We start from the raw sequence: 25,355 nt of genomic DNA on the forward strand, positions 1-25,355 counted from the left end.
TCCTCGCTGGATACACGCTGCATGCTTTAATAGAGAAAGTATGCGAGATGTCTTTGGCAGTGAGCGCGAGTCCTTTACTCTGTCAAGCCGGGGCTTTCTGATGCCGAGAGGCCACGGGTGACTGGAGCGGAGCTCGGATCACACACCGACCGGGAGGGAGAGGAGGGAGGGAGAGAGAGAGAGAGGGAGGAGAGGGAGGGAGGAGAGGAGAAAGCGCCGGAGATAGTGTAATTCTTTTCCTTTTTTTTTCTTTTTAATTAAAAAAACAAAATAGAGTCGGCTTTGCCCGTCTGGTTTCCCACCTTTTTTTAAAAAAAAAAACAACAACAACAACAACAACAACAAAACAACACCAAGAAGAAAAACAACCCCAAACGAACTTATTTCGAGGAGGAAAACACACACCGAGAGAGAGAGAGACAAGTGTTCCTTGCTTTGCACGTTCAGTCAGAGACGGGGCGGTCGACCTCTGCTTGCTAGGGCGCTCCGCGGGCAGATGCATGTGCATCTGTGTCATCTGAAGAAGGACAGATCTCATATCCGCAGGGCAGGAGAGGGAAAATAGTTCTGCAGGGACCGCAAGGTGAGTGAAAGTTTTGTTTCGCACCGCCGTGTGTTTCGCGGGGATTTCTCGGCTGTGTTTTGTGCTCTGTGCGTGTACTGTAGTAGCCCCGGGTTTTCTGTGTGTGTTTTTGGAGGGGAAAAAGGGGGGGGGGGGTATCCCCCCACCCTCCCCAGATTCCCAGTGCACGACTAGCCCAGCGCCGGCCGGGGTGGAGATTCGCCCTCTGGCTCACAGCACCGTGTCGGCACGAGACTCGTCCGCGAGCGCCGTTGTGTCGCGGCTCCGGGGCTTGTCCCTCTTCGGCGCGCGCGCAGGGCAGAGCGTGGAAGCGTCCGGGGCGACCCGCGCGCGCCCCGCGCTCCGGAGGAGGCGAGTCACACTGGCGGGGGGGGGGGGTCGGTCCGGCGGGTCGTGCCTTTTGTTTGTGTTTGTTTTGGTTGTTGTTGTTGTTGTTGTTTCTGCTTTAAAACGAGGAAAGATCAAAGGAAGCGGCCCGTTCTTTTTTTTCTTCTTTCAATAAAATACTTTTTTTTTTGTTTTTAATTAAAAATGAAGACTCTTCCGTGGAGGGCGGAGGTGTTGCCGGCCAGGTAGGGATGTACCGGGCGGGATGGGCAGAGGTGTGAGCGCTGGGCGCGCTTCGGAGCGCTTGGCTTGGCTGTCCTGGTTGTATCCGCGCGTCGCTGCGGCCAAAATAATCTGGAAAAAAAAAAACCCAGAAAGAAAGACAGCGTTCTGCCGCGACCTCCGGGTGTGTTGTTCTTGCAGGCTGAGTCCTGCAACTCCGACCTCCCGTCTTTCACATTCCCCGAGACCGTGTGGCGCGGGGGATCCGGGAGCGATCGCGGCGACGGGCTTGTTTGTACGCAGGCTGCAGATTTTAGGTAGTTTACAAAGAATGTACAGTATGTGGATTTTTTTTTTTTAGCTTGTAATTGCCGCCCCATATGGAAAAAGTACATTCAGTTCCACACTACTGCCAAAAAAACATCGCAATAGCCGTCGCCCGCCTGCGCTTATAGCGAGGGCTCCTGCTCTCGCCTGCGCCGAGCGGGATGAAGGCGCAGGCACCGGCGCAGACGCAGACGGGGGGACGCGACCGGGGCGCCTCGCCATGCCCAGGTGACCGACGCGCATCAGTGTGCGTCCTCCAGCGTCGCCGTCCGGCTCGCACGGTACCCCAGGGGTGACCGCGGGTGCCCCGGGCCGGGCCGTGTACGCTCAGGCAGGACGTCCCGGATTGGAGACAGACCCGGTGACGGGGGACACCAATGCAGCACGCGTTGTGTTTGGGGGACATTCCACCGGGCCCACATTTTCTACGGGAGTTTCGGGTAGAGAGGCGCTGCTTTTATGTTTGTTTGCTCTTAAAAGACGTTAGTTAAAAAAAAGAGAAAAAAGAGGCGTTCTTTGCGCCAGTCCCGTTTTTGGAGTAATGCTCGTCGCCTCGTATTCTGGGATCCCTTGCTGGCTTGCGGGGGGGGGGTTGACGGCATGTGCTGCGCCGAGGCACTGCCGTTATAACCGAGCATCCTCAGGGCAGGTGCGCTCCGGACTCCGGAGAAAGACCCGGGCGCTGCGAGATCGCTACGGCCGAACTGACGGCACCAGCGGCGCGCCGCGGGTGTCGCTGGCGAGAAGGAGGTGGACCGGCTTCCCCCAAAGGCAGCGAGAGAGAGAGCTGCCTGTCCTACCTGTCCGCTGCGCGGCCCCGACCGCGCTGGGACGGGACCAGGAGACGGGCTTGTGGACGCGCTCGCTCGGGGAGGGGAGGTCCAGAGAGCGTCCAGCCGGCGGGCTCACGTGTCGCCTACAGAAACGCGATCCCGTCCGGGTCGGATCTCCAGTGACACGCAGGCGGATTGAGTTCCCGAACGCCCGGGCTACTTTTAGTAACCAGAGGCGCCCGGGGTTCACATTTCGCTCGGCCCCTCCGAGTCATTTCAAATGTAAAGCCGGAGAGTCATTTTGATCTTTCAATATATCAGCCGTAGCGAACCCGAAACCTCAGGAGGGTCCCGTTGGCCGTTCCCCAGTCAGAACCGCAGGTCCAGTTCGATCTCGGTCCCAGGTTTGTCCCCTTAGCATCTAAATTAATTAAATTGAACTGTCGGCGGATAATTGACCTGTGAATAATCCCGGAAAAAGAAACCACTGAAATAATTTGACGAATGAGGAACTCCTGAAGTGGACGAGCCCTGGATTGGTGGAGGCCAGACCACGACATGGAGCCTTTCCCCCGTTCAGGTCTGTGCGATTTTTCAGACGAAGGAAGGAGTTGAGTTAAAAGTACGTTTTAAAAGACCCCCCCAGCGTTTTTACCCTCTGCTCACTATTTCAAGAGCTGCTCGGATCTCTACTTGTCTCGCTTGTCTCACGATTGACAGTCTCGCCGTGCTCTGCAAGGCGGGGCTATGCTAATGAGGAGGGATGCATTCTGGGCGATGCATTCTGGGCGTTTTTCACTGCGTTGCGTTCCGTCGAAGTCCAGACACGGGGCGCAGCTCGTTGCTAGATGTTTAAAGGTGTAAATCGGTTTACGTAACTGATCTAATAGACCACCCCGAGATTATGTACACGGCTTTAACACTTTTAGTGGGGGCAAATGCCCGACAAAGGACTGACTGTATCACGGGTACGGGTATAGATCCTGCCGTCCCCGGGAAGGTGCAGGAATGCAGAGCCTGTGAACGGCGTGGATCACGAGTGCAAGATTAATCACATCAAAGCAGCTTCGAAGCAGGAGAAACCTCCCACTTTCCCACTTTCGTTGCCCTGCCTGGCCCCTGGCGGTCAGCGGTCAGCGGTCAGTGGGCTCGGTTCTGTCTGGAAACAGGCCTTCGGGCCTGTCTTTCATCTCCATTTCTGACCTGGGTCCCCCTCGTGTTCTGCGGGCTGGCTGGACCACACAACTCCAGACTCCCATAGTCATAACAATCCCTCACACTTACACAGCGCCTTTCTGGACACTCCAGTCAGAGCGCTTTACAGGTCATGGGGACCCCCTCCACCCCCCACCAGTGTGTACCCCCACCCGGATGATGCTCCAGTCCGCTCCCCAAACACCAGCTCTCAGGAGAGCAGAGCGATGAAGCCAGTTCATTTGACTGGGAGCTCTCCAGCGTGCAGGGACGGGATGAGGTGGCTGGGCGGTGTGTCGCCTTAATGGCCAACCCAGCCCTGTAGGGCTCCTCCAATCAGGAGCGACTCTCCTGAGCTTCTCTGTGGGCTGTCGACACCGAGAAAGAGCGAAACGTCGCCCAGAAGCCTCGGCTTCGGAGAGGCGCGCCAGACACCTGCAGCTCTTTGTGTAAAGAACCCCCTCACCTCCTTTTTTCCGGTTGCGATGCCGGCAACTGTCGGGAAGGTTCAAACCCGGGCTCCGCCCCCCTGCGCTGTGGCTCCGTTGGTGTTGGCCTTTGCTTTGGTGCACAAACAGGGGAAACATCAGAGCCTCAAAATCACCCCCCCACTGGGGCGCCCCAGCAGAAGCGTGCAAATTGTAGCCGGCGATAAAGTCACCCCATCGAGGAGCGGGGTGTCACGTTCGCGTCCGTGTCCGGGGTGATCACAGCGATTCCCAGCAGCAGAGTGTTACTGGTCCCAGAGAGTCAGAGATGATACCGCCAGATACCTAAAAAATCACTCAGACGACACAGACAGTAGTGCTGCTCAAACATACCTGGATGCATTAGACACTATTTTTTTTTGTCCTAGTAAGAGAAAAGCTTTTTTTTTTTTTAAAAGAGAAACGCATATTCCCTGGGATGTGCTCAGCGCTTAGCAATTAAACAGCGTAAAAAGCCAACGCCGTACCCGATGAGATCTTGCAAACTTATCACCTGGAGAAGTCCGGGCCTAGAACTGCTCCCTCGACTTGTAAGACACCTCCGTAGAGGTGCACAGTTTACTTCCAGGCACGCTGAGGCCCTAATCGTGGACTGTTCTGGTCCCCACATTCCGAGAAAGATATCGCTGCTATGAAATCAGTCCGGGGAAGAGCCAGCAGATGCAGTTCTGAGCCGGAAGGAAATATCCCACACTGACAGGCAGGAGGAACTGGCCCTCGTCTCGCACACAGCAGCGGAGCCCGGGAGCCGGTACAAGTGTTAGAAATTCTCAAAGGCCCCCCCGGCAGTGGGCTGGCTCCGAGTCTGGAGGGAGAGGGGAGCCAGGGAACGCGGTGAGCGGCCTCATCTCTCCCCTCTCCTCTCTCGGGGTTCTCGAGTCCGCGTCTCAAGACGAGCACCGAGAGCCGCGGTGAGACGGAGCTTTCCGAAGTGTCTCGGGGTTCCGCCGTTGGCGAGCTTGAGACGCGTCCTCCCCAGCTGGGAGCCCAGCCCCTGTGCGCTGATCACACGCCAGGGTGGCACCGCAGTCGCATCAGAAGCGTGCCGGAAGCATGTCGACCCACAGGCCACCGGGATGCAGCTGAGCCTCGTGGGCCGCTCCTCAGCCCCCAGTGACCGGACGAGCGATCCCTTGCGTCTCTGGTGCCGCTGCACGTGGGCAGCGGGCGGCGGGGGGTTCCGAATGGGATGTTGTGTCCCCTTTTTCCGGGCTTTCGGAAGATCTCGGCTTGCCGATTTCTGCGCTGCGTGCTGGGGGGGGGCGGGAGGTGAGGGGAGGTCTCTGGACCCCGACCCCCGCAGGCCCTCTCGCCCCCGCCCTGCCGTGCTGCGCCAGGATCTGCGGGCCGGGTCGGCGCAGGGGTAAGAGAGGAGAGTGGCGCGGACTGCCACGTCCGGCCCTTGCTCCTGGACTCGTCGGTCCACGTGCCCGCTCCCCGGCTCCTCCGCGGTGTTGTTCTTCCTGCAGGCCGAGTTGGCAGGCGGAGCAGGGATTTCTCTCCCAGGGCCACGGCTGCCGAGCGGGCAGAGGCCCCCGGGTGGTGTCCCCCGGTGCGCGGGCTGCCAGCTCGGCTCTTACTGAATCCGCGCCTCGCTGTGCCTTGCCGAACGCCCCTTCCTGTCCCTTGTGCGCGGCGGAGCCTGGGCCTGGGCCGCAGTTGAGACCTGAGCCCCGCAAAGCCGCAATCCCTGCGGCGGGATAGCGACGGAAGTCTGCGACCTGGAGCCCGCTTGCCGGCCGGCGCACGTGTGCAGCCTCAGCACGTGCCAGCACTGTCGGCCTGAGGTTGTAGTGAGACTGAAAGCAAACGTGGTGCGGTGCTTTGCTCTGTCCTTCTTTTTTGGTTTGTGGCATTTTTTCACACTTGTGGGAGGAATACTGTCCGGAAATGGGAATTGCCCTCTCCCTCCACCCTTTGTGTAAAGTAACGTCTCCCTGTCCTGGTTGGAGGATCTCGCCCGGCTCTTTCCTTGGGGAAAATCCAGAGCATCGGCCCCAACAGGGACGGCTGGGCAGCTTGTTCCACACCCCCACCACCCCTTTGTGTACAGTCGCTCTCCTTGCCTCACTGTCTCCCCCTCCTCCCCTCCAGGTGCCGCGCTCCTGCCAGGAACGAGCCTCCCCCCTCCCCCACACCGGGCGCTGGCGGCCGCAGCTCCATGCCAAGCGCCGCCCCTCCCTCTCTCCGGTGAAGGCCCAGCGACGCAGCGATGAGCAGCAACGGGGCCGGGCAAGGCGCGGCCCGGCCGGAGCACCCAGAGCCTCCCGCCGAGCTGCCCCCGCCGCCACGGAGAGGCCGGGGCCGGCCCCGGAAACCCGCTCAGGTGAGGCGCTTCTCCCATCGACCCCTCAGGCCCATGAGTGATCCCTGCTGGCTCCTGCCTGCGTTTCATTCATCATCATAATAATAATGCTATGTAGCGCTTTCTAAAGTAACTTCTCATGGGGCTTTTGCTGGAATAAAAGGAGAAGTAAAACAGAATTAAAATGAAGGGTGATGAAGGTGCCAGGGGGCAGACCCGAGAACAGGACCGATGCAGGGAAGGCCATCCTGGAGAAGAAGGCCCCGAGTCTGGATTTGAAAGCGCTCTAGGGTCCGTGACTCCCTGCCCCCCAAATGACCCTTGACCTTTGACCTGTAGGCAGAGACAGGCGTCCTTCAGCTGTCTGTGCGCACAGGCTGCTGTCAGGCCTGGGGCTGCCCTGCCCTCCCCTCCTTGTACCCCACTTCTCAAGAGCACCAGGCCCCTCAGCTTTTCTCCGGGGCAGCCCTCCGCCTGCCCGAGCCGGGGAGAATTCGAGCGCGGGAGAGAAAACGCCAGACCTCTCCCGACCGCGCGCCCACTCCCTGCCTCTTTTTTTCCCCCTCTCCGGCAGGAACCGACGGGTCCCCCAGCCCCGAAGAGACCGCGAGGGAGGCCCCGAGGCAGCAAGAACAAGGGGCCCCGCGCCACCCTTAAGGTGAGGGGTGGTGTTCGGGGGGGGGGGTCAAAGGTCACATGCAGCTCTGGAGCTCTCTGGAGCCTGGGAGGGGGGTTATTAGTAATTTTATTCATTTTAATAATATAATTAATTATTAACTCATTAAAGCGTGATGTCAAAGCAGGAGGGGGAACATACAGCTGCAGTCCTGCGCCCCAAAGTTGTAATTCCATTCAGGGGGCGCTTGGAGCATCAGAAGGGTTACAAACTAGAGGAGGTGGTTCGGCTCATCAGGCCCGGTTAGGTCATGAGTAGTTAACTGTTCCCAGGGGGGCACCCAGCTGTCTTCTTGCAGGAAGCCAGGTTATCGGCTTCGTCAGCATGGCTGGGCAGCTAGTGAATCGCTCCCACTGACCTTTTCACGTGAAGATTAGAGCGCGAGGGCAGAGGGACGAGGCAACGGGGACAGTGACGGCGGGGGGCTGCAGGGGCACTGACGTCTTGTGTCCTCTCTTTGTCAGAAGGCAGAGCCCACGGGAGAGAAGAGGCCGAGAGGCAGACCGAGAAAGTGGGTGAGTGTGCCGGCTCCTCGGGGACCGGGCCTGTGCATAGCGCCCCGATAATTCATTAATTCCTCCTCTCAAGGGAACCCCATCAGGAGTCTATTTGAACCTTAAAATAACCAAACCTCTTCAGTCTTGGATAAGCGGTGCTCCGAGCAGGGGTGTCGTTTTTAGGATGTGGCTGGAGGAGGGGGTTCCCTTCCTATCCTTCCCCAACTGTGTTGGTGGTGTTTTGATCCCCTCTTGCTCCATGAGTGTTTTCCATGCTTCTATCCAAAGCAAGTAACGCATGCTCCCCTTTATACAGCGGAGTATTTTCACTGGAACAATCCAGATGGAGTACCTCGCACCAGGGTACGACAGCAGGCAGCGTCTCGCCTGGGAATCGAGCCCAAAACCTTTAGGTCACGAGTCCAGAACCCTGACCTCTGCTCCTCCACGGACAGCGGGGGTGAGACGTGCCCCAACAGCTTGGCTCTGGCCGCGAGAACCGATCACAAATCCCATCACGCCAGGAGGGGAGTCTGAAGTCCCTACTTTCCACCCGTGCGCCTGTGCACACGCACCACTCTCATTCAGTAACGTCGAAGCTGGTCATTATTCTGGGATACTGCCCTCGCGGGCGTTTCTTACCTTTCACTTTGCGTCACCCGTGCCTTCGCCTCAGAGCAGGAGCTTCGCTCTGCTGTTTGGGAAAACGCATTACGGCATCTCTCTGTGCTCCCCGGTCTTTTACTGCGCCTGCGCTCTGGCTGTGCTATAGCACCACTTAATAGGGACAGGTACTGGACTGTACTTGTATCCCTCAGTGCAGGTACAGCACACAGGGGGCTCAGCCCTGTCGGCCTCAGCCCTGTTTGTGGGGCAGAAGGCGTGTCAGTCCCCTCACCGGGGCAGTAACCTCGAGGCTTGCCCCTACACTGGGGCAGATCTGTCAAGGATATAGGCATTTGGGGGGTTTGCGTGATTCACCGGGTTTGTCTTTATTGTTCTCAGTATCTGTAGCAGACTCATCGAGCCCACAACCTTTAGGTCACGAGTCCAGAACCCTGACCTCTGCTCCTCCACGGACAGCGGGGGTGAGACGTGCCCCAACAGCTTGACTCTGGCCGCAAGAACCGATCACAAATCCCATCACGCCAGGTGCTCTGCGCGTTTCAGGTTCACGCCTAAGAGCGTTCCAGCCTGCCACCTGCTCGGATTGGGGAGCCCGAGTCCTGGAAGAGGAAGTGACATCACTGACAAGCGAGTGCTTCTGCTCGGTTTCAGTGACGCAGAGCCTATTAATTGCCTTGGCACCCACCGCGGAGGCTGGTGCGTAGATCCCCGCCTCTGACACCCCGCTGTCCCGTAGTCCTTGTGCTCTGCGGGACGTCTCGTCGGCGTGACGGTCTCGCTCTGCTTCGCGCAGTTTTGATGTGAGGGGAGGTGGGCCGGTGCTGGCGAGAGCCAGGAGTGGACAGGAGGATCAATCCCAGGACCCCCACATGCCAGGCCAGCTACAAAAGGGATCCGATGTGCTGGCCACCCACATGTACAGGCCCCTACTCGGTGGGCAAGCCGCTCTCTTCCTCTTGCAATGTGCTTCAGATTAGCCCGCTGGAGAGTGTGGGAATGGGGCTGAGGAGTCGGATTGGTGTGGTTTGAGGGCCATCAGGAAAGCATTAGGACCTGTGAAGAGGGTTTCCTCCCACAGTCCTTTGTGTCCAGCTCGACGCGCCCGGGCCAAAACTCACATCCTCTCACCTCTGAAACAGCCCCCACCCCACAGACACCCACCCTGTCTGTGAAACCCCTAGGGCAGGACCCCCTCGCCCAGGCCTTCGGCATCAGCCTCCTGACCGTCCTGAATCCTGGGGCCCTCGGCTGCCGCCTCAGAACCACAGAGTCCCCCCCAGCGTGGGAATGAAATTGCCTCACCTGCACATGTGAGCTTTGTTAATGGCAGCCTTACCTCATTTTCCATGACATTGCCTTTCCTTCCCTTACCTGGTCTTACCCTGCTGTACCTTCCCCTGCCCTGCCTTGCCTTAGGGTGCCAGGTGGTCCTGCTGTTACTCTAAAGCTCTTCCCGCTGTTCCAGCTGTGCTCCGGACTTGCTGAGCGCCGGAAGGCGCAAGTTCCTGGATTTCCTTGTCCAGCATCCTTGACCTGAGAGGCCAAACCCAGCTGCTGTTCTCCCTGACTCAGAAGCGTTACAGGGGTGTATCCTTTCCTGCTCTTTTTCAGCAGGAAGCCGTTTATGCACCGATAAAGCAGTCAAAACTAGTGTTCTACCTGACACACACGGCAGGGGATGTAATCGTGACTCATAAATAAGGAGTCAAGTTCGGATCTTTATTGCCAAAACAACTTGTTGCTCGTTATGTGGTTTGGTGAGCTCATGCGATCGAAGACGTACGACGCAAATAAAGCCGAGAACAGACAGCAGCCCCCTCAACCCATACATACCTAGTCACTGAGCACGTGCTTTTATTCAAAATGACAGTCTCACAGACAGAAGAACAGACGACACTTCTGCTGCCAGCTGCTCCTGGGTCACCTGGATCGGCGCTGGATTTCGTTCTGATCCGGAGGAGGCCGTGCTTTCACAGCAGGGCGTGACACGCCGCCTGCCGGGGGCGGAGCTGGGGACCTCCACGAGAAGCCGGCCCTTTTCCTACCACCGCCGGACGAGCGGAGCCTGGAGCCCCCCTTTCCAGGTGCATGACTTTGAGAGACACAAGCGGAAAATGAGGAAAGACGAGGACGGACAGAAAGCAGCTCAGCGGGCGAGCAGGAGAGCCTGCCTCTGCAGGAGCCTTGAAGAAACAGCACTTCTGGACGCGGGTTCATACTGGCCGCGGGCGCGAGCACACGGAAGCCTTCCTCTCATCCCTCAGCTGTTTCTTCTCAGTACGGGTCGGGTCCTCCAGGAGGAGAGCAGACTGCCCGCCCGTGCCCCTCTGCCCGGCTCTCCGCCGCGGGCCAAGCCCCTGCTCCCCCCCCAGCGGCGTGCGACCGCGGCCTTCAGCGCGGAGGATGAAACGCATCGCCCTGTGGCTGAGCAGGGCGCAGAGAGCGACATTCCAGAGCTTTCCAACAGAGGACAGCTTGCCTAGAGGCTGCGTGTCGTTTTCATGATTCTGGAGAGCGGGGCCGGAGCTGGTGGTGGACCAAGCTTGTCAGTCGTTATTTTATCTCTCTAAACAGGCTGGAGTCGTACTTCTAGCTCCCTGACTCCTTCCTCCCCCCTGCCTGGCTCTTGCCTTCCCTCTGCTCTCCCTGGCCTGTCCCCTCTTCTTGCACGCCCCCTCGGCGGACCTGTGTGTGTGTGCATGTATGTGCGCGCGCCTCTGTCTGTGCCCCTGCGGTCTGAGCCAGTGGCTGCAAGGCGGGAATGTGTGCAGGGTGCAGGGGAGTCTGGGTAACGGCCAGGGCTGGCTGCGGGGCTGCGGAACAGTGGGGAGGAGGAAATGTGTTTGATTAAAGGAGGAAGCGGGTCTGCTGGGGCCCACATTCCACAGATACCACACACAATAGAGAGTGGGAGAGAGAGACAGAGGCAGTAGACTGCATTCACAAATCAGCCTGGAGTGTGGAGGAGGGGCTAGGAGCAAGGCTGGAACTGAGGCAGCTCGAGCCCATTGGTTGTTTCAGACAAGGGGGTGTGTCTATGGCGAGTAGGGGAGGGGCTAGAAGGTAATGGTGGGAGGAGGTTGGCGTAGCCTAAGGCTTAGATTTCACTCTGGGCTTTAATGAGCCACAGAGCATAGAAGTCTTTTAAACTCCTTTAGCTGCGTTTTAAATAAAAGCACGGCAAATCTGGAAATGCTGCATCAATAGTGACAAATAGAACATTTCACTTTCAAGGCACCTTTTGCTGAGAAAAGCCTGAAGCCAATGAACAGATCATTCAGCTTCTCTCGGAACTGAAAAGGGCGCAGTGCCGGATGCGACGCAGTCCACGAGCACGCCGCGTGAGAGCCTGCGGGTGCCTATGTCGAGGAGAGAAAACGCAGAGCGCCTCCCGGTGAAGGAAGGAGCCGGGCGTGTCTCTCCCTGAGGGGAGCCCCATCAGTGCTGCCTGCGCTCGCAGGCTTCTCGAGGGGCTTCCAGGAGTCACTCAGGGCGCCCGCGGAGCCCCGGAGACACGGATGAATCGAACCCCCCCCCGGCGTGCCGGAGGAGCAGGGCCGCCCGTCCCCGTTCTCCCAGCCCGGCTCCCGGACCCGGGACCGGACCGCCCTGCGCCCCAGACGGGCATTCCGTCGGCGACTGCGACTGCAGTCGAAATCCCCATGGATTCCTGGAAGAATTCAGGAAATAATAAAGTATTCCTGATGGATTACGGCGCTAATTTGGTTCCAGAAGGCCTTTTTTTTTTTTGCAGGAGTCATCTGCGGTGCTTTGTGTGGGGAAACGCAGCTGGATGTACTTAGCCAGTATTTTCGGAGTCTGATCGGCTTATCAAGCTCCAGCCCCTGGATTAATGCAACAGTGCTCTGCTAGGGTATTGAATGAGCAATACCCCTTGGCCGCCATGCTGCCTAATGCTTTATGGTCCCGCACTAATTTCCTTACAGCATAAAACAATACTGGAGTCATGCAACGCTCCCATAACACTCCTGCTCTGGCTGCATGGCCTGCATGGCTGCCTGGGCGTCTGTGTCAGACCCTGCGTGGCGCACAAGCCCACCGAGCCTCCGTCAGCCCGCTGCCCCTGTCTCTGCAGCGAGAATGACACTGGATGTGGTGTGAAAGGGCTCAGTATGCAGCGTACAGGCCAGCCAGACTCCAACCCGGGACCGGAGCGGGCAGCTGGCTCGGCGCAGCGCTGAAAGGGTTGCTATCCGGAGCCGGTCCCCTCCTCTCCGCGCCAGAGAGTGCCACTGGCTCCCTGCCAGCAGCCCTGCTCCAGTAACTCGCTGCTCAGAAATGTCTGCCAGATGGAATTCGGCTCCAGTCCGCCAACCCCCCTCCTCTCTTTCTCTCCGTCTTCCCTCGCTCCCTTCTTCAGCTTCCGCAGCTGACCTGGGGGCAGACGGGATCTTCCTCCGTTTCCCGCTGGGGGGCTGGGGTCCCGGGACCTGTCGCGCTCTCCTCTCTCCGACGGGAACCGGGCTTCCCTGCGCCCGAGCTCCGGGAGCTGGAAGCTCTCCCCCACGCAGGGGTCTTCCTGAGCCGCCACACCACACGGACGAAAAAAGAGGGAGGGTGTCCGGATCTTAAACAACTAGCTGGGACTGGGGGGGGCGTGTGCCTGGGGTCAGTATTATAAATAAAGGTCGTGCATCCCCCCCCCTGTGAAAAACGGTGTGGCCAACTTTAAGTGGGGCATGGCCAGAGAGGTCTAGCGAGGGCGGGGCGCACGGAGACCTGCTCCAGACTGACCTCCCCGCTGGACGTGTGCGCTTTCTGTGCGTTCTGGCACGTCTGGGCCCAGCGCTGTGCAGCGCCCCGCACGTGCTGCTGGCTGTGTGAGCAGCATTTCCCTTCCCATCACCTCTCCTCCTGGTTTTTGTCCTCCTCTTCACGCCCTCTCCGAACCCTCTTCTTCACCCCCTATCTCCGTCCGCTCCCCCCCAGCCCCCCGGCCGCAGTGACAGGGCCCCCCATGTGAGCTGTTCTTTGGATGCGCGAGAAGCCCGTCTCCGTTTTTATGAATGGGACGCCTCTTTCTGGCTCCCCTACTGCCCTGGACAACTGCCAGTCAACTGCGCCAGCCCCGCCCCCCTGGCTCCTCCCCCCCCCTGGCTCCTCCCCCCCCCCAGCCAGCCCACATCTGTGAGGCTGTTTGTCAGAGGAAAGAGGCTGGGAGTCCTCTCACATTGTTTACAGCACAGCAAACAGACTCCCCCTCTGACCAGCCGCTGGGTCTTTAATGAAAGTTACACTGGGGAACTGGGCTATATAGCTATGCATTGCTACACCCCCTCCTACGTGCAAAGCTCTCTGAGATTCTTTGAAGTTAAAGGACTGTGTAAATGCAAATAATTGTTATTTATTAATAATCTATTATTAGTAGTAGTTTGCAATGGACACCTTGATTTCTCACCCCTCATAGCTGCCTGTGGTTTTGGGACAGTGGCGCAGGATTGTAGACAGGATTGTCCCATTCTAGGTTTTTCCTGCCTTACACAAGACAAACTATAAACATTTATTAATAAGAAGAAGGACGAGGAAGTGACTGTTGTTTTTTTTTGTCTTCTTTTCTGTGTTGCAGCCCCAGAAGGTGGTCCAGGAAGAAGGACAGCAGGTAGGAGAGGTCGCCATGACAACACCCCCCCTGCCCCGCCCCCTGCCCATTGACCCCGCCCCCTGTCCCCACCCCCCACCCCCTGCCATGCCCTTCGGTGCAGGAACAGTACCAAGAAGGCAATGTGCACTTACAATATGTCTGGCCATCAGTTTCGGCCCCAAGCAGTTCTGCGGCGCTGAGAGTATCCCTGGCGTGTGCCATGTCTGGACACAAAGAAACGGGAAGACCGCAGGGATTTGAGCCGGGCAGCAGTGGAAGTGGCCGGGCACGAGGCCACAGCGGGCCTGTAAATGTAGGGATATCGGAAGTTCCCCAGTCGTGGCTCCGGCATTTCAGGGAGCAGTCTTGTCAGGGTCTGCCTTTCCAGGCTGGGGCCGGCTGGGCAAAACTCGTTACACCAGAGCAACTGCACACCCGGCCATGTAAACAACAGAAGGTCCCTCTCCGAGGGCTGATTGATCTATCCGGTATCTATCTTTAATCAGGTGAGGCAGATCGCATACTAGTGCTCATGCCACATTTGCAGGGTCATATCCAGACACTGCAATATTGATTTGATCTGTACGCCAAAAAACGTAACTTAACAAAAGTATCCGTTCAATATCCGTTTTGTAATCACTGACATCCACTCAGGCTCGTGGCGACAGGTGCAAGGCAGGGTACACCCTGGGACGGGACACCAGCCCATCTCGGGACACATGCACACACTCACGCCGGGGCCAGTAAGGCTCTGGGGCTGTGGGAGGAAACTGGACCCACGCACACACAGAGAGAGCATACAAACTCTACAAACCACACAGAGCAGGGCCCCAGCAATTGAAAACACGGTAGAATTTTTCTGCATCCAAAGAGAGGATTGCACTGCGCCGCCATGCCAGCAAAAATGTTCGAAATTAAACTTTTGCCGTAAAGCACGGTTTTATCGGTGCATATGATGAGGATGAAAAAATGTGATCTGTTGGGTCTAGTTTCACCTGGACCAATCTAGTTTTGCAAGGGGCATCTGCTTCCTGGGGTTACCCTCATCCAAAACGGCTCATTTAAATAACTTGAAAACGATGACCGGGCAAAACTCCCCACTTATTTTTTTTTACAACAGTTTCCAGAGAATCTATGGGCTTGTCCCGGCCAACCTCAATTTGGCCAAGTTGGCCAAGGGAGACTGCTGAAAGAAAATGTCTTTACTTTGGCGTTCACCAAAAGCCCCTTGGCAAAACGGGATGGTCCCAGGAAGAACCTCATTGAGCAGTGACGTGTGTCTGATATCTGTAGGTCACACGATCATGCAGGCTGCGGTGTGGCGCTGATGTCAGAGTGTCGCACCGGAGATGTCTAGCTGCAGCTGGTGTGGGGAAAAGATGGCTCGTGCAGATGGAGAGGGCACTGGCCTGCCTCCTGGCCCGGGGTCACTGCCTCACTTCAGAGAGCCTTTTCGTCTCTGTGTGTCAGTAAAGCAAGCAGGCTGCACCCTGCCCGTTGTAACGGTGATGCGACGTACTGCCTCTTCTGAGAGGTGAGTCCATGTGGAATATTGACTCTGGTTTAGAAGTGAAGCACTTTTGCAGCGATTGTTACAAAAAAAAACCCTCGGAAAGTTTGCAATACTGATGAAGGTAAAAGGGCACTCCTGCTTTTACTGCTATACTGGTTTACTTAGAAGAGCTGGCCTGACTAACAGCACCGTCATTTGAACTGACAAGAGCCTGTTGGAAATAGAACTGTATTCCCCTTATTCATATTAACCCTTTCACTATACATCACCTAGAATTAAAATGGGGGTAGGTCAGAGCAGCAAATTTCCCCTGAAAACCACAGAGAGACAAAGTCCTTCTTGTGTTTCTCGTTCTGTAACTCTTGCTCGGCACTTGCGATCTGTCATGGCTTAGGGAGGCTGACCTCTTCTGCTGAAATAGGGTCAGGGCCTTGACACGAGCTTGGCTTCACGGAGGCCTCGTGCTTCGGGAGCTCTCTTCTGTCACAGCCGAAGCGAACGGGGTCGCTCTGGTTTCCCCCCTGCAGGGCCTGCGGCTGTGCTGCGCACTTCTCCGGCTCCTGCAACCCACTCGACGCGCAGTGTGTCAGGTCAGGCGCAGGAAATGCAGAACGGTCATAAATGAGAGGAGGCATCCAGCTCATCTGTCTGAATTTAAGTAGCTGACTGATCCCGGGATTGCAGGGTATCGGCTTTGACAACTTGGCAGGGTAGGCTGTTCCAAACTCCCACCACCCTTTGTGTAAGGAAATGCCACCTCTTCTCCATTTTAAATGCTCTTTCTTTAAACGCAGTTTCACACTCATGTCCTCTGGCTCATGGTGCATTGTTAATTCTGAAGAAGCCTGATGGGTTGACTTTGCCAGTCAACCCCCCCCACCACCACCCTCCCTGCTCTCTCTCTCTCTCTCACTTGCACTCGTAGGCCTGTGGGTAAAGGGGTGACTGATGTCCTGGAGCTGGCGGGGGATGCCCGCAGTGGTCCTGTTGACGTGGCTGCGTAGCTCTTTCTGCGCTGCCACTGAAGATGAAGGGTATCTTGTCTGACAGGGCTACACAAGAAATCAACAGGGCATTTTTTCTGACCCAGAGTTTGAGTCTTGCCAAGAGCCCCATGTCCCCTCACGTTTCACGAATACTTACATTTGCATCCCCTCGAGATCAGTTTGAAACAGCATTGGCTATTTCCAGTGGTTTCCACATCTGACCACAGGTATTTACCACAGTGCTGAACAGACACACAAACAATGGGATATCACACAGCATCACCATCTCTCTTACACCTCTTTCCACGCCACTGTGCTGCAGTGGTCTCACCTACATTTTAATGGTGTAATTGACCCTCAATTGCATAACGAGCGGAAGACCGTATAAACGAGGACGGTCTGCAGAAGCCTGCAACAGAATTAAATGAAGGAGCCAACATTTTCTGCCATGGAGTCAGAAGACGCAGCACAGAGCTGCCATGTCTGTGTCGTCCTCAAGGCCCGCCTGCAAGCACGACTTCTTTCTCTTGCAACTGACTTTAGCTGTTGATTGGCAAAAGGAGATTTTTTTAGAACTGTTTTTTTTCTCCTTGAACAGAAACTTCTTATCACCATTACTTACTCAGAACGAACTCTTTCACTGCCCTACTTGTCCTCTGACCCTCACCGCCCCACCTGCCCTGTTTGCCCCACTCCGTCCGAAACCGAAAATCTTCAACTGTCTGTCTGCCTCTCTTTCTCACTTTCACTCAGCCTCGCAGCCCCACAAAAAAAAAGAGCAAAGAAAATGAGTCAGGGTGAGGGGAAAACAAAACAAAACTCACTTCCTCCCCCTTCACCTTCTCAGTTTCGCTTGCAACTGAATTTCCTTGAATACAGCTCGGGGAATCCCTCTCTGAGCGAGCGGAGTCTGCGTGCAGCTCTGAGACTAGCGGACTACTGAAGGCACGGCAGGCCCTGCCTGCTGTCACGGTTCAAGAGCATCTTTAACGCACTGTTCGCCACACGACGTCTGCACATGTGGCTTCAATATCAGCCCTGTTAATGGTGCACAAGGCCAGGGTCGCTGGGTGCAGGTGCGCTCTCTGTTTCAGTAGCTCAGTAGTTAAGAGTTAAGAATGACTGCAGTTCACTAGCTCTGTGTCAGAGCGCAGGGCTGCAGTGTGTTCAGAAGCTCTGTGTCAGAGCGCAGGGCTGCAGTGTGTTCACTAGCTCTGTGTCAGAGCACAGGGCTGCAGTGTGTTCAGTAGCTCAGTTGTTTTGAGTACAAGGCTGCAGTGTGTTAGGTAGCTCTGTGTCAGAGCGCAGGGCTGCAGTGTGTTCACTAGCTCTGTGTCAGAGCGCAGGGTTGCAGTGTGTTCAGAAGCTCTGTGTCAGAGCGCAGGGCTGCAGTGTGTTCACTAGCTCTGTGTCAGAGCACAGGGTGCAGTGTGTTCAGAAGCTCTGTGTCAGAGCGCAGGGCTGCAGTGTGTTCTCTAGCTCTGTGTCAGAGCACAGGGTGTAGTGTGTTCAGTAGCTCAGTTGTTTTGAGTGCAGGGCTGCAGTGTGTTCAGAAGCTCTGTGTCAGAGTGCAAGGCTGCAGTGTGTTCAGTAGCTCTGTGTCAGAGCGCAGGGCTGCAGTGTGTTCAGTAGCTCAGTTGTTTTGAGTACAAGGCTGCAGTGTGTTAGGCAGCTCTCAGAGTGCTGGGCCGCAGTTTGTTCAGTAGCTCTGTATCAGAGTGCAGGGCTGCAGTGTGTTCAGTAGCTCTGTGTCAGAGTGCGGGGCCGCAGTGTGTTCAGTAGCTCTGTGTCAGAGTGCGGGGCCGCAGTGTGTTCAGTAGCTCTGTGTCAGAGTGCAGGGCTGCAGTGTGTGAATAGTGTATCCCTTAATGACACCCTGCTCCTATCCCTGCATGGAGTGAGGTCACGGCTTTGCAGCTAATCCCCTCCTGCAACCCTTTTATCATGGGAACCAGCAGCAGTCAGAAAGCAAGGGACTGGTTTAGGAGTTCTTGTGAAAGCACGACGACGGCTCTTGGAGACTGTGGGAACTGCAGAGAGAAGTTGTGTGGGGAAAGGGCTCCCTCACCTGGATCACTAACTCCTAACAAACAGGCTCAGCTCTCCGTGTTTCCCTGCATGCGACACTGAGGAGCTCTTCATGCCTTCAGGCCTCCGCCAGCACCCCTCGCTGTTCCCCGCTGACCCGCCCTCGCTGTTCCCTGAGGAAGCGGACAACAGCGCCTCCGTTTGCTCTCGCGTCGCGAAGAGGCTGCTGGACTGCTGGACTCGTCCTGCAACAGCACTTCAGCGCCTTTCAGCGAGGAAAAGAGCAAACACTTCACTGAGCCAGGAAATCGGGCTCCTCGATTCCCAGATCTCCTTTAGTCCCTCCCAGCCTCCCTGCAGAGCTGGTACTACGACAGGCACGAAACCCAGCACTAGACCAGCAGGAGCCTGCAGCTAGAGGGCTTTAACTGTCAATGACCCGAAGGCGGGAGGAGGCCCAGTCAAGTGAAGTGACTTCGCTAATCCCGTAACAGCAAGGTGGGACTTGGGTTCGAGTGTCTGGCTCCCACTCGGGTTTCGGCGTTGGCATGGGAGGCCCCAACGCTGCCTTGTCTCCTGCGTTTAAAAAAAGTAAAACCGCCGGTCTGACTGTGTCGTCACAAAAGGGCATCAGGGAGGCATTTTTGTGCAGCAGGTTTTGCTGCTGTCCGTTAGAAACCAGGCTCAGGACGCTCGCTTGATGTTGCTGTTTTCGAAGTTCAGCTCTGACTACGGGATCGCGGCGTTGCAGTTTCTAAGGCATCCCGATACTGTGAGCAAGACGAAACTGTTTGAGCTTGAGCTTGTGAGCTCAGCTGCCCGTTGGGCCCGGAGTTCGGGTTGTGTTAGTTCTGGAGGTGGCGGCCGGGGGGAGGGGGAGCGTGTGTCGTTGAGACCCCTCTGCTGGTGCCCTGTGGGGTGACCGCTTCCCTGCGTGCTCGCACGGGCAGGGCACCTGGGCGCGCCGCGTCTGTCTCACTCCTCTGTCTCGGGTTTGCCTCTCTTCCTGGAAAAAAAAAACACAGAGGGCGCACACACACACACCTGCGTCACTGTCACTGTGAACCCCGTGGCATCACTTCCTGTCAGGCCTGACGCTTCTGGCTTTGGTCTCTCGACCGCAATGTCGTCTCGAGTGACGCCAGGGCCTCCCGGGTGTGAGAACACGTGTGTGTGCGTGTGTGTGTTCTGGCATCGATTGTCATGGTGATCTGGATTATTGGTAAACACAGATGCGGCGTCGGTTGCCGTGGTGCCGAGACCGGTCGAGACCGGCTCTGCGCCGCGGCGTCGCATGCGTCAACCATGCGCGCTGAAAATAGCACAACGTGGGGCCGAAGGCGCGCAGAGATGAAAAACAAAAAGACAAGCGCCGCAGACAGCAGGTGCTCTTCACACACGTCTGCTGCTCGCTCCTGGTTTCCACGGAACCTCAACCCCTGCTCGAAGACCTAAAGCCAGCCTTCAGAAACGGCCCTTTTATTTTTTCCCCTCTAGCTGTTCTGACTACCGAAAGGTGACCAACGGGGAATTTCCCTGGAATTTTCCAGCCTTCTTGCACGCGTGCGCATGGCCCTGCCTCCTTGTGCCTGCGACGTGCTTTTCCCAGGATTCCCCCTGACTCCGAGACGCCTCCCTGGGGGCGCCCCTCCCCAGCACAGCACGGCCACAGGTTCGCAGGTTTGCAGGTTCGCCCCGGGATCTGGTTTTCCCAGCCTGTCCTGGGGGGCTGCGTTGCCGGCCCCTGGGTCTGAGCCCCGGCGCGGCCCGAGGAGGCGATCTCCGGCCTCGGCTCATCCGTACGTCCTGCGCTTCCGGCCCCGGAGCAGGATCAGGGCGCTCCTCGCTGGCCCACCTGAAGCCGAGGTCCCCGCGGGCGTCACTCTCCTGTCGGTTGCCGTTTCGGCACGCAGCCTTAGTCGTGGTGAGGCGCTAAGAGGGGGTGTGCAAGGGCGGCTCCGGTGTGGCCCCAGTGGAGACTGCTGAGGGGCGCATCAGTGTCTCGGCAGGGCTGAAGATCGTGGGAGTGGGGTGCCCCCAGGGCAAGCGCCACAGCCGTTTCCGTGCTTGTCTGACCCCCGCAGAGAGACCCGGAGAACCTGACGTCAGAGAAAGCCTCTTCCCGCCGCCTCCTTCGCGGGGCCTGGGCGTGCAGACGGGGCGAGACCGGAGCGCCGCGCGGCAGGCCTGTCGAGCGCCAGTAACGGCATGAAGGGCCGGGTCTCGGCACGAGCGGGCAGCGTCCTGGTTCGGAGGGGGCCGGAGGGCCTTTCCTGCAGCTCCCAGCCAGGGGAAGTGCTGTGATTAGGGTCTTATCTGTGCGCGTCCGGGAACGGGGCCAGCGGGGACGGCGAGGGGAGAAAGAGAGGGGAGCAGGAGCACGCAGGGTGTGTGGTAGCAGCCTTCTGAGAAAGACCTCAGCCTTATCTGTCCACAATCTCCAGGCTCAGGACCACCGCCGTTCCTGACAAGCCTGCGTTTCTGCTTTCGGGTTGCTTAAGGGGTGATACTGGAGTGGGGGGGGGGGGCGAGGGAGAACGGTTTGTGGTTGGGGGTGAGTTCACATTTTCGTCTTCCTGGCTTCCTGCGGTTAGCCCCCAAACTGATCATTTCCCAGACTGAAACCCCCCACCATGACCACTACTCTCTGGGGACTGAACGCCTGCTGCTCTTCCCAGCTGCGTCCACAAACACAGACGGACACACACACTCACACACACAGCAGGGACACACACACTCATACACACACACAGCAGGAACACACACTCACACAACACACACTCACAGTCACATACACAGCAGGAACACACACACTTACACATACAGTACACAGCAGGAACACACACTCACACATACAGCAGGAACACACACACACACAGCAGGAACACACACTCACATACAGCAGGAACACACTCACAGTCACATACACAGCAGGAACACACACACTTACATGTACACATACACAGCAGGAACACACACACTCACACACACACAGCAAGAACATACACACTCACACACAACACACACTCACACATACACAGCAGGAACACACACACTCGGACACACAACAGGGACACATACACAAAAAATGTCCAAATGTGTCCAAAAGCCCTGAAGCAGCTTTTCCATAAACAAGGAGTATCGAAGGAACAGGTCAGACGTAGCTGGAGGAGACTCTAGAGACTGGACACATGGCTGGACGTGTGTGCCCAAGGCCTGGCAGATCTGGGCCTCCCAGCGTCTTCCTCCTGTCTCTGGGCTCTGTCTTCTCTTCTATCTGCTTCTCCCTTGCAGCGCTGTGACTCGCCCACTCTCGAGCTGGTCCCTCTTCTCTCTCCGCCTGCTCTCCCTCTCTGTCGCCCCCCCCGACCCCGGAGTGCCATGCGCGAGCCCTGGGCTGGCGCTGTGCTCCTGTGCTCTGACCCGCATGCGCGCCCTGTTGGCAGAGAGTGTGTGCGGAGTCCGGGTTTGGACCGGGGCTGTGGGTGGGCGTCCTGGCAGTGGGCCCAGCCGGAGCACAGCTGGACCACAGGGGCTGTGCAGAGACATCGGACGGCAGAGTAGACGGCACTGCAGGCCCACGTGGTGCAGGAGTGAGAGTCTTTGCATTCAGCCAGGTGGAAGGGGTAGATGCCCAGCTGCGGCCCTCTCTTCTGCAAAGTACCCTGCAATCTCTGAAGTGCAGTTCACAGTCATTGTAGCTTCTGCGCATGGCCTGTATGCGCTGTGCTCACAATTATATTTGGCCTTTTTCTGCCCTTTCCAATGCAGTGACATGATTTCCTTATTACCTTTCTCTGGAGGGCTTGAGAGGAGTGCGCCTCACAGACGTGGAGGCTGGGTTTTTGAAGGCTGTGGGCTCCTCTGCAGCAGAGGGAAGGGGCAGATCTAGCAAGTGGCGAATTGAGGATGTCAAAGAGCCGCCGAACTCATTATAGTAGAGGGAGTTCCTCTGTGGTCATGCGACTAGGAGGCAAATTTAGCAGAGAGGTCAGGGCTCAGGAGACTGTCCTGTTGGTGCACTTTTATTGACATGGATAAAATGTTTATTCTGAGGGTTAGCACGGCTTCCCTGCCAAGGGACTTGGGAGGTGAGGGTTTGGTGGTCTCTGGCTGGACAGCCAGGCAAGACATTGGCATCTGTCTCATCCTATGTTCCGGCCTGCGCTCGGGTTTGATTTTTTTAGCCTGTGCGGCCTGGATGGTGCTCTGCCTCCAGCCTAACAATCAGAGTCCATCCCGGCTGTCTGCAGTGGATTGGCCGGGTCTGGGGGGGTGGGTAGGCTGGGGAACTGGAATCAGCAAGAGTACAAGTGGCAGGAATAAACCAGTGGGCCCCTGGGAAGAGGCGAGGGAGAGAGGGAGGGATGCATCATTTACACATGAGGTAATGGGGGGCGCGCGGGGAGGCAGGCTTGGGGGGGGGGGGTGACAGAAAGGGGGCCCTGTTCTGCAGCTGGAGAGCGGGAGTAAACATCCGTCAGCCTGCTTAAGCCCCGCGGAGCCCAGATTCACTGAGTGGCAGAGCGCAGGAAGACCAGATGACCCCTGGATCACCCCCTCCCCCTCCCCTCTCTGCCATCGGAGAAGGCTGGGGTGCAGCAACCAAGAGGGATACCCCGCTTTGCAAAACTGCATTCCTGTAATCCGAGGGGGGGGGGGGGGGATAGAATAATTATCAATAAATTAGTCAATGCATCAATAATAAGCCTAGCAGACATAGAAGACATACAGTAGAAGTGCACCTGCCTGCCACGTGTTTATGATACTTGTGAGGTGAGATCCACACCTCTGGGCTGGTGCTGTTATCGGAGAGAGGGTCCGCGGCCTCCTGTGCAGCAAGAGGAGACTGGACTTCTAATCCTGGGCTGCTCCTCAGTGGTTTGCAGCTACTGTCCGCCTGACGCGGGAGCGAGTGTGCGTGCGAGTGTGTGTGATCCGCGTGCGTCCCTGCGCGAGTGTGTCCGTGCTGGTGCCGGGCTGCGCGCAGCTGTCCTGGCCTGAGCCCCCCGGAATGCTGATCCCACTGTATCCCGACAGGCACAGCCAACACCCCCCTCCACCACCACCACCACTACCGCACACACACACACACACCCACACCCCCCCTCCCCTCCTCCTGACCCCAAGAACAAGCGCTTTCCAGACCGGGGACTCTGAGGAGAGCACAGTGTTCGCGCCCCAGAAAGCACTGCCCTTGTCCCTCCATTCAGCGAAAGTGACGGACGGATCCATTAAAGAGGAGATCCTGCATGAATGTGGGGGAAGAAAAGAGAGTTCCAGACATATTCTTTCTCACTTCCCATGAAATGGAATGGGCCTCCGGATTGGCTCCATCTTTTTGCTCTCCCGGTAGTTCCTTTTTGTGTTTCTCTGGTTTTTAATGAATTCCGAACACAAGCTGGAGCCGAGAGGCAGGCGATCAGCCCTCTATCGCGAGTGTTCCATCAGTCCGTGTTGATCATTCAGTTTCTAGTACCTAAACGATTCGATGGCATGGTCCAGACGTTTCTTAAAGGAGTTCTAGCGCTAGCCAGCACGGCTGGGGTCGGTTGTCCCTGACACCCACCACTCTTTGTGGAAAGACACGCCTCCTGTTCTCAGTCTCCAACGCTCCTCCCTGGATCAGAGTTTCTGCTGCCGACTTTCACCCCAGCTTTGTGACACCTGACTGGGGACCCCTGCTGGCGAGATCCGCGCATGGCGCCTGCCCCGTATACAGGCAGAGGGGCCCGAAAGGCACACACACCTGCACTGGGGGGGATTTTGCCTTCAGCAGAAACGCAGCCTGTCCGCTGATGCAGAGAGAGCCGTGGGCCGAGCCCCACCACAGTAATCCTGAAAGCCTGAAAACGAACGGCTTTCAGATGCGCCGAGGCCCGCGGCAGAGAGAGGAGGGGGTGGCCAGTGCTTTGCGGCAGAGCAGAACCCCGCGAGTCCGGGTGCCCGGAGAGCGGGCCGGCCAGTACCCGCCGCGAGTCCGGGCGCCCAGGCCGAAAAAGCCTCACTTTAAGGATGAGCAGACACTTTGTTTGATTAGGGTGGTGGAGTAGGGGAGTGAGCAGTGGAAGGCATTTCGGATTAAGTGCAAAAGAGTTTAGTTAATAATAATTCTTTACTCTTAAATAGCTCTTTTCTGGACACTCCACTCAGAGCGCTTTACAGGTCATGGGGACCCCCTCCACCAACACCAGTGTGTACCCCCACCTGGATGATGCTCCAGTCCGCTCCCCACACACCAGCTCTCAGTGGGGAGGAGAGCAGAGTGATGAAGCCAGTTCAGAGAGGGGGATTATTAGGAGGCCATGATGGGTAAAGGCCAGGGGGGAGATTTGGCCAGGACACTGGGGTAACACCCCTACTCTTTTTGAGATTTATTCTGTTTTGTGCTTATCAGGATATGATTGTATTCCTTTTAGAATGGACAATGTGCAATTTACCTGCAGGAAGTGTGTGGTAGTTGCTACCACAGGGAATCCACCTGCTGGTTCTGTACGTTTCCCATAGTTCCATACGATACTTTTACCTTCTGTTGCCATGGTTTCACTGTGCTCTAGCACATTCTGTTCTGTTTTCGCTCTCGTGTGACACCAAGGCATCATTCAAGCCAAAAGCATCAGGGAGTGCGTGTCTCACCCCCTCCACTGTGAATTCACACGCCTCTGTGCCCCCAGACTCAGGAAATCTTTTATCCCCACTGAGGACCCCCCCCCCCCCCCCCGGAAAATGGAACAGTCCACAAGTTCTGTGCAGGGTTACTACCACCTTGGTTAGAGAAGGGGGGAAAAAGCCAAGAGAATCTGAGAAAGGATACAAACAAGGAGGCTCTTCGGCCCATATGGCCCCTTGGATAGTTAGAAGCCAATCGAACTCGCCAAGAATCTCATCCACGTGTTTCTTGGAGGAAGCCAGGGGGATCGGCTCCAAAACCAACGGCTGGGTGGCTTGATCCATGCTCCCACCACCCTTTGTGTAGAGAAGCGTCTCCTCGTTTGTGTCCTCCTCCTGTGTTCCACCGCCCATTCTGCCGCCCGGCTCCCTCACGCCCGCTCTCTCTCCCCGCAGGGCGAGCCGGAGGAGGCCGGGGAGGGGCCCTCTCAGCCGGAGCGCGGAGGCGGAGCGGACTAGACCCCCGCGGCGCGCACCTCTACCTCACTGACCGGGCGGCGGCGGCGGCCGGGACCGACGCAGCAGCAGCCCGCTGCCC

The 25,355-nt window shown here is 57.2% G+C and overlaps 1 protein-coding gene across 1 annotated transcript; it reads left to right on the top strand.

The window, feature by feature from the left end:
* Positions 1 to 5,804: 5,804 nt before the first annotated feature.
* LOC148835479 (uncharacterized) lies at positions 5,805 to 25,355 on the top strand. The gene is made up of 7 exons (XM_088915811.1): positions 5,805 to 5,840; positions 6,009 to 6,104; positions 6,152 to 6,240; positions 6,794 to 6,877; positions 7,360 to 7,410; positions 13,607 to 13,639; positions 25,214 to 25,355. The coding sequence occupies exons 1-7, from the start codon at positions 5,805 to 5,807 to the stop codon at positions 25,305 to 25,307; spliced, it is 483 nt and encodes a 160-aa protein (XP_088771937.1). The 3' UTR covers positions 25,308 to 25,355.

Source organism: Atractosteus spatula, chromosome 5 (assembly GCF_055471065.1).
Source record: "Atractosteus spatula isolate fAtrSpa1 chromosome 5, fAtrSpa1.hap1, whole genome shotgun sequence".
NCBI lineage: Eukaryota > Metazoa > Chordata > Actinopteri > Semionotiformes > Lepisosteidae > Atractosteus > Atractosteus spatula.